General features: G+C 43.8%; 1 protein-coding gene and 1 long non-coding RNA gene across 16 annotated transcripts in view; one reads left to right on the top strand and one right to left on the bottom strand.

Moving 5' to 3' along the window:
- The window catches only part of Ten-m (teneurin transmembrane protein Ten-m), a 683,381-nt gene that overhangs the window by 11,720 nt on the left and 662,549 nt on the right, over window positions 1-9,112 (bottom strand). For 9 of the 15 annotated variants that reach the window (XM_083097966.1, XM_083097971.1, XM_083097968.1 and 6 more), the window contains 6 exons: window positions 8,095-8,179; window positions 6,150-6,313; window positions 3,238-5,841; window positions 2,136-2,425; window positions 1,732-1,978; window positions 244-618 (listed from right to left, as the gene is read on the bottom strand). In XM_083097966.1, the coding sequence (XP_082954092.1) occupies window positions 244-618; window positions 1,732-1,978; window positions 2,136-2,425; window positions 3,238-5,841; window positions 6,150-6,313; window positions 8,095-8,179 (3,765 nt within the window). The remainder of the gene's footprint in view (window positions 1-243; window positions 619-1,731; window positions 1,979-2,135; window positions 2,426-3,237; window positions 5,842-6,149; window positions 6,314-8,094; window positions 8,180-9,112) is intronic. The other 6 variants (XM_083097970.1, XM_083097973.1, XM_083097969.1 and 3 more) reach the window with 4 other exon arrangements.
- LOC145970922 (uncharacterized) lies at window positions 840-5,901 on the top strand. The gene is made up of 3 exons (XR_014438675.1): window positions 840-1,231; window positions 1,746-5,305; window positions 5,386-5,901. It is a non-coding gene; the product is annotated as an uncharacterized LOC145970922 (long non-coding RNA).

Below are 9,112 nucleotides of genomic sequence, written 5' to 3'. Positions count from 1 at the left end.
TAAAAATTTATAAGCAGACAATATATAAAATAATTGTTATTGAAAATATTTAAAAAAAGAAAAATATTAAAAATAAAATTTTGATTTATATAAGATAGAATCGACATATATAATTTTTCTATATTTTTTAAGATAAAAATTTTGATACAAACAAGTATGACATTATTTTTTTGCACAAAACGCTCAATATATATAGATGTCCGCTCATAAACTATAATTACGTTTGTTAATTTGTTATCTCACCTTTCGAGCAATCATCACCAGACCACATGGGCTCGCAGAGACAGGTCTGGGTCTCGAGATCGAAGTTTCCATGACCGCTGCAGTCCGGCAGGCACTGCAATGCCTCCTTATCCATTTGACTGCAATCAGCTCCCTTCCAACCCTTTTTACAGATGCACGTGCCCTCGGCGCAAAAACCGTGGCCCGAGCAAGTCGGATGTGGACAGTCAACCTCTTCGCAATATTTCCCCTTGTAGCCCCGTACACAGTTGCATTTTCCATTGGTGCAGTGGCCGTGGCCGTTGCAGTCGGGCACCTCACACTCGTCGTGTCGCAGGGAGCACTCCTTGCCTTTCCAGCCGGGATTGCATTGGCACTCGCCGTTTATGTACTCCCCTAAATCGACACGATGGGATTATTTGACATGGAATTATTTACGCGCGTGCGAGACTCGCAAAGTTGTTTTCGAACGGAAACTTTTAACAATTGAAATTCGACGGTGCAGCAATCGCCGCTGAGAAATCTTGTCTATACACAAAATACTCGCAATTCAATTTGATTCCGAAGTCATGAAATTGCATTGAGTTATTGTTGCATTCTACTTTCCAATTCGACTTTATTTTATTTCGTAAATATTGTTATGTCCCTGGTTCGGGTCGCGGTCGAGTCCGTCGTGGAACGAGAAGAAGTCCGTTGTCAAGAGGTTGTTGACAGCGGCGGCTGTCATTTGAGTCTGGAGCCAGCTGTCAGGCTGTGTGGACGCGTTTCTCTTACGAGTCGATCCGTGTTATCATTATTGTGTATTACGTTCTGAGTTACCGTTTGTGTTGTAATTGTGCAGTGCATTAAAGTTCATTAGTTTCCTTAAGTGCTTGTTTATTTAGCGCGTCCCGCGAGCGGCCGATCTCTTTACCGCGCGACTTCGATATCTATCGAAGTCCCCGCCCCGGGCGTAACAATATAGACACACATATCTTGCCTATCGAGAGCACTGAGAGAAAAAAAATTGGTACGTTGAGCATCAAAAAAATTAGCATGTATCGCGACTGTTTGCAAAAATGCACTATCAAAGCAAGTGAAATGTATAATCGGCTTTGATTTCTATTTAAAAGAAATCAATATACAAAGCTGTAACAGGCGCTTGGTTTTTTTAATCGGTTAAAAAACTTTCCAATCATTATTTCTTTCTATTTCAATAGGATTTTAATCAAACTCGTAACCAATAACCAATTTTTGAAGTTTATTAAAATTCCAATACGGATTTTTCAATTTAATATTATTTCAACCAAACGACTGAATCCTATTATCGCGAATTTCTCAATATTTCTGCAATAATATAACAGTAAATATATGATACATAAATAAACATATCAGAAAATATATTAAAAAAAAAAAATAAATATGTAAATTATTTTTAATATTCACGGATACACAGTTAAAGGAATAAAAGGCGGTTATTGATTAACTTTTGATAGAAATATCTTTCGGCGTTAAAATAAATAAATTCACCTCTTTGACTGCAGAGAACAGGACAGACACTCTCGCTGCAATCTTCGCCACCAAAACCAGGATTACACTGACAATGACCTAAGAGACATTCGCCTTTGCCACTGCAACCGTTCGGACAGTTATGCGTCATATCCTCGGCGATCACAGCAATAAACGAGACTTCATGGGGATCTCCGTCGTCGTTGTAAAGCGACAGGAACCAGTGTCCTGGCTCCATGTACTGAGTTACCTCCTTCTTAATTGAAGGCTGTGAAGAAAACGTGAATTTATTATCTGACCAGAACTGCATACAAGTTCGATTGTTGCTCGACTAGGGGGCGAGAAAAAAAATGAAAAAAATAGTCTACCAGAGACTATCGACTTTATGTAAAAGAGTGAAATAAAAATAGGGCAGCGGCACATACAATAACACTAACATGGGACGCCCTGGTGGTCCGAGCCTTGAAGCCGCTGAGAACCTCCAGAAGATCGTACTGCGTGTGCGTGGGCAGCGCGTTCCTTCTCGCGTACACGCCGATGCTGGCACCGCGCGGGATGCTGTAGTCGAAACGCACGTAGGCGGCTTCCGATTGATAAAACTGCATGTTCCAGTAGCCGTACGGCGGTATCTCCTTGCTGAGCTTCTGTCCTAAACTGACCTGAGCGAAGGTCGTCCCGTCTGGCGGGAAAGACCGCGCCGGGAAAGTTCGCGCACCTGCGGATCCATTCGTCTTGATTAAAAAAACGGCGCACAATCGTACTTGACCTTCTGCCGGGTAATGTAAGTTTGAATTATCATTAGTGATTTTAGCACAATTAATTAAATCATCTATGATCAAGTGATTTATGTTGGCCAAATTGTGACAGATTGTATCGAACAGCTGATTTCTTAAAAAAAAAATTGGCATTAATTTATGTTAACGAGGCATCAAGATTACGTTACCCGACTGAAGTTGAAATGTTTTCAGATCTAATGGATGAATGCTTATGCGTGTTTGGCACTTTATGAGTGTTACATCTTTTTCTCTCATTTTTAAATGTATTATTTGTTTCATACTTTTAATTAATTCTCATAATACATTTAGTTATTTCTCGCAATACATTGGATCGACAATTATTAATTTTCTTCTGAAAATAATATTGATTATCAATTATTCTTGTGAAACATTATCGGTATAATCGGTGTAATCGCTAGATAACGGTTATTTAATTGTGACATCTCATGCACAGGAATGGACTTAAAATTATGTCGCTACTACACCAATCTACGTTATCTAAATAATGCTACCCACTATCACAAAGCACATTACAATCACCACAATACTACAGTACAATTAATCACTACAATAGAGGTAAATTTGCATTTAATAAATCCATGGGTAAACAATAAGCAAAAAAGTGAGCATTAAGGAAAGAGAGAAAGTAAACATGTTTGAAAAGAAATGTCTTGGAAAAAATGAGACAGAGAGAAAAAGAAAGAAACAAAGAAAGAAAGAGAGAGAGAAACAATCGTAAACGTGGCCTCACCTTCAAGGATCAGTATAGTAGGCTCGGGGGGGAGTGCGGTGCTCCCCGAACAAGCCCACGGATCGGTGCTTACTTCTGGCTCGTAAGTTGAAGTGGAACTCCCATCGATTGATTCGCTATTCTTAGCGAGGTCGTCCATCGTCGAGAGATAATAGTTTTCGGTGGTGGAAATCGTCGCATTGGTCTTCGCCGAATCTTTCACCGCTGATTCCGTATCTTGCTCTCTTCTGTCCGCTGATTTCTCTCCCGATTCTAGGAATTCGTCGTCTAACATAGTAGCATTAACGCTCTCGAGCTCTTGTTCCAGATTGTCATCGATCGCTGAAAAATTGTCCCATTCATCAGAGGACGAGCCCATGCACGGGCAGGAGCACTCGCACTCACCACCGGCCCAGATGGGCGCCGGAGGCGAAGCAGGTGGTTGCGGCGGTGGCGGTAATCGCGTATCGACCACGCTTATCGACTCGGCATCCTTAGCAGGGATTTTTTTCATGCTCGCTGCAGGCGGCACCTGCGCTTGATCGATGTTAATCCCGGACGAATGGCCATCCTCCGTCGGCACCGATACCGAGAGGACGTACAGCGGCCTCGAAGAAGCGGCAGATGGATTCTCGGCAGCGATCGTTACGTTTATGAGCACTCGATGCGGTGACGATGATGATGAAGACGATGATGGGCCGGAATGAGCGTCGCGATACACGGGCACCTCTACGATCTGTACCCGTTGAGTGATCGGTGAATTAGACAGATGGTCCGTATTAGAGGGAAACTTGGGTGACGCGTTGTCCGATGAATCATGCACCGTTTCATGCAGAGTGTTCGTTGGAGGTGAATTATAATTGGTTCTAATCAATGAGGAATTTTCAACGGGTTCGTTAACATCGACAGCCGCTTCGTGGAATTTCTCTTTAAACTTTCGAAGCAACTCGTCATCGCTCTCTTCTCTCATGATGATTCGTACATCGTCTTTATTTTGACGACCCTTTCGGGAAACGACTTTCATCTTTACATTGTTATCAAGAATTTCAGATGTTTTAGTAGGATTTTTCGCTTTTGCGATCGATTGCTTCTTATGATGAAGATCGACAATCTCTATCTCGTCTTGTCCATAGCTATAGATCGGTAGGGGATAGTCTTTCTGAAGTTCTTCGGACTGTTCAGGAGGGTTAACGATATTGAATGAGGCTTCGGACTCGGACGACGAACTTTCCTGAGAAAGCTCTCGCGTTTCTTTCACAATGTCCGACGTCTGAGATTTTATTGATTTCGTGGTCATATTTATTGTCTTTGAGATATCCTCCGTAAAGACAGCTGATCTATTGTTTTCGTCCGAGATAATTTTTTCTTTAGATTTATCGTGTTCACCTTCAATCTTGATTATATTTTCCTCAGACTCTTTGATTTTCTCATCGTTACTTAACAATGCATTAAATGTCGTTTTTTCATCGTTTATATTAGGCGAAACAGTGCTAGCGTCTACCTTGTTTTGATCCATTTCTACAGAAACTAACTGTTCACTCGTATTGAAATTACTTACGTTCGATCCTTGATCCTCCGTTAGTTCAATCGAGCGCACCTCTGTTACAGCTTCTACAATGGTATCGGCAGCATCTATATTACCGTTATAATCGACGGGGGAAACGTTGCTGTCATTTTCTGTAGTTCCGCCAACTACTCGGTCGTAATCGCTGCTATCTGCGCCAAGTTTCGCGGACTCCGCGTCAGATGCAGACGTCGTAGCTTCGATACCGTCTCCGCTTTCGCCAATGTCCGAACTTTCGGACGTGCTGGCGTTATCGGTATCGCGGTCGAAATCCGCGGAGTCATCGCGGACAAGTTTCGCGATCGGGGCTTTCGTGGCAACGTGTTCTTCTCGCGTCGCCGATTTCTCGAGCGCATCAACGGTGTCTTTGTCGACGACCGGAAAAATTTCGGTGAGCCACGAGGACGTCGTGCCGGACGCTTCGTCGTCGGGTGACTCGCGATTGAATTCGGAAGTCGACGCGGAAGAACGACCAGAGCCGACAGAGACAGAGGACGAAGAGGAGAGATGATCAGCGACAGTGATGTGAGTTGTATGATCGTGCGAGTAATTAGTAGTAGTGGCGGAGACATTCACAACAAGCGACTCCTCGGTGACCTCGTTAGCTTCGATCGAACGGTCGACAGCCTCCTTCGCCGGACCTGGACCATCCCCATGCTCCGAATCATGCACAACTTTACCGGGAAACTTCTCATGCAATGGGACTGATCGCTGCTCGAACCCCGAGGCTTCAGCCTCAAGGGCGGTCGGAATCAAGGACGGCTCCTCGGGGTCACGAGGGGGTTGCAGTGCGACAGTTTGGTGCAATGCATGCTCATTAAACACTTCCCTACGCTTACGGCTGTATACGACACCATCTAGCAACATGCTATCCGACGTGCTAATACTACCTCCTGACGATGATGGCTGCCGCGTCCTGCCGCCCGATTGCGACGTCGTTGAAGTGGACGACGTGGACGTCTTGTTTGCTTCGCTCGACGACGGTTTCGCGTCTGTGTTCTCGCCTACCAGGACTGTGCACGCCTTGGAGCCTTGGTACGACCAGTTCACTAAATTGGACGCTTAATGAGAAATCAATTAGGATTGGTAAGGTGTTAGTTTAGGAAATTATCCTACGTTATTACGTGTCATCTCGTATTGTTCTAAAATTATTTCATGGACAATAAAAGAATTGGATGATAGATATTTATATAAGCTTGAGATATTTTTATGATATCAGGTTATTAAATATAACATATCTCTTAAATAGAAGTCTTAAATTTGTACTATAATTTTGTTATATAGAATTATATCTGATATACAAGAGAGATAATTGATGAAACAAAGAAAGGTACAGAAATGGCACGGAATGCAATATGCGAATAATTACCTGCGACGTAGGTTAATGCCGCGGTCAAGCAGAGCGAGAGCATAATTACTACTATGGCAATTAGTTTCCAGCTGCACCAATCGATTCCCTTGCGGAAATGACAGCGGATGCTTTGTCTCCTCATCGGGATCATCGACGGGGCGTGCCCGTAAGGTAAAGGTACCCTGAAAATCGATGAAGGTCGATTTATGGCTGCGCATTTAAATTTTTGGTTTCTCCCACTCCCTCCCTCCTGCTTTCCCATCTTTCTTCTCTTCACCGGTAGCTCCGTCTAATACGCGGCGTCATTAACGATTATCCGCCCGCTCGTTAGCGGTCAGAGATTATCTTTATCCCGTTGTTTTATCCGAAAAGTTACATAGATAGCGGTTCGAGTCGAACCGTTACACGATGTTACATAATTTCTCGATGCGCCGTTGTAATTAGAGAAACACCGTCGAGGAATTCGGCACTTCAGTACAATTTTCAAGCACATTCTGTCGAACTCTCGGAGTTTCGCTATAGTAGAGAGTTGCAGCTCTCTTTCCCTCTCTCTCTCTCTCTCTCTCCTTCTCCCTTGTGGTCGAAGAGAGACTCGAGAAACTCGCAATGTATTCTCGCTCGTTACATACCCCCATAGAAAAGCAGGAGCCCTCGAGTGTGTTTGTAGCGAACGGTTGCCGCCGCCGCCGTCGCCGCTTCCAAGTAACTCACAAATGTCTAACCAAAATATTTAAACGTAACCGACGGATTCTGAAGCGCGAGCGGGAAAGCGCGTTTGCTTTCGTTGCACCTGATAATGAAAAAAACGAGAACCAGGCGCGCGGCGTCTACCGTCCTCTCCAGGCGTCGCGTCGTCCTCGCTCCCGCTGTTGATTCTACGCGGATTGGATGCGCAGTTTTTTTTTCCTATCGCGCAAACAAAATAAAAGCGGATGATTTGAAGTTCTCCGAGTGAAACTTCCAGGTCTCTGAATTCCCTATTTTACAGCCCGATGTCGAAATGTTTAACCGAGTATTTGACTTATTCGTTACAAAGTTTCAATATTGGAATATCCGGCATTTTTGAACGTCAACTCTTTGGTTTTGCCACATTTACATTTTCATCATATCTCGTTGTTTTAGCTTTTAATAAAGATATAAGTGCAACGTAATGATTATTTTACACGAATCAAAAAAATAATTCAACCGTGAATCATTTCATTCACCGCAAGTTTTAACATGGAATGACGAATTTTTGATAATAAATTCTTTTTTATCGAAAATGTATTACTATTGCGCGCAATTAAATGTCAAATCGGTTACTAATCAGCATTACTTATTATCAAATTATTTTTTCCATCTCGTATTAAGTCAATATCGTTTTATTTAATTCCTGGAAAATAATTCGTCCAACTTTCGAGCGCGCGTTAATGTCATTTAGCAAATTTGCATAACGCGAAAGTCCGGAGAGACTCGAATCCTCGAATTGCTCGGATACCAAATTCCGTTGTGTCCCCGTCCGAAAGAAGTTCGTTTACGGGCTCCGTAAATACGCGGCGACCGTTTTGCGAGTCTCAACGAGAGAGAGCGTTCCTCGAGGATCTGTGGCGAATGCATCGCAAGGACCCAAAGGACCGGCGATTTTCCACGGCGAGCAGTCACGCGCGGACCAGGGACGTCTTTTCCTTGAGGGATGACAATCCGCGCTCAAACATTAACTCATTGTGCGCGTCGCCTGAATAGATGATTCATGGGGATCCGTCGAGTGGCGCGAAGAAAAAAGCAGGAAAGGACGCAGAAGTCGATCAGCCACCGATCGCCTCGTCCGTCTGTCGAGGTTTTCGAAACACGCGTTTCTTCGACTCACACCTCGATTCAGTTCATTCATGGACGACACAATTCGCCGTCTGAGAGAGAGAGAGAGAAAGAGAGAAGGAGAAGAAAAATATTACCGCGGTAAAAGCGCGGCACGTACGACCCTTACCTGTCCATGTTGTTCTGCAGCTCCACCTTTATTGGACTGTTCCCCGTAGACTGATTCTTGTTGTTGTATTCATTCTTCGGTATCTCTGTAAGAAGGTAGAAGAAACGAAAGATGAGACGATGAAGATAGTTTGTTATATTCGCGTCTGACAGATCGGCGAAATTTCTCGTGGGAAACGGCGCCTCCCCCTCCCTCCTTCTCGCCGTCAAGTTTTTTCGCCGCCGAAATGTAAATGCAATTCAACGCGGCGCAGCTTACATTTTACGTAATGCATACGAAATCGTATTATAAGCATTGTAATACGCGGAAGTTAGTAGAGATAGTACTAGAGACAACTTTTCGCGCGAGGATACGACTATTTCTCAATCCTTAAAAGCTCCGCGTCCAGGATTAGTTGCTTCATCGAGCTAACTGATTCATGGGGGTAAATGATATTGTTAGAGCTAATAGACGCACGCACTATACAGGTTTCACGCGGGCTCTCTATCAATCCAACATAGTTAAAAATGTTCACCGCGTCGCGATTCGACGAGATAATGACACCCCTCGCTTACATTTATCCTCGCATGCGGTATTTCCGATTACGGGAACGTATAATTAGATCGTATGAACGTATAATTATAATTAGACGCGGAGGTCGACGAGCGCGAGGCGTGGTCAGCCGTTAAATAAATTACGATACGTGTCGATTCTTCATTTTCAGCACGAGACTTTTCCCGGTGAACGACCAGACGTTCTTTGTGATGCCAGACGCGAACGTCTTTCCGTCCGTTTCACATCGCATGTGCGTGAAGCAAAAGAAAGGAGCGAGACGGTAGTCGCGGCTCTCCTGTTGAATCGATAAGTATATGATTCATCGCGGTTTCGGCTTGAATTTCAAGCAAGCGGAATGCGAGTCGCGTGAAGGGAGAGCTGTGTGCGTTTTTAGGTTTTAGAAAACCACTAAGGAGGGTCTTGAAGGCAGGGAAAGAAAATATGCCGTAACAAGAAGTCTTTATTTCTTTTTAACGAAGTTAAT

The sequence above is a fragment of the Camponotus vicinus genome, unplaced genomic scaffold (assembly GCF_025532165.1).
Source record: "Camponotus vicinus isolate PSW18456_S1 unplaced genomic scaffold, iyCamVici1.0 SCAF_4, whole genome shotgun sequence".
Classification (NCBI taxonomy): Eukaryota; Metazoa; Arthropoda; class Insecta; order Hymenoptera; family Formicidae; genus Camponotus; species Camponotus vicinus.
The sequence above is the reverse complement of the archived record's forward strand: the minus strand, read 5'-3'. Positions and strand labels throughout refer to the sequence as shown.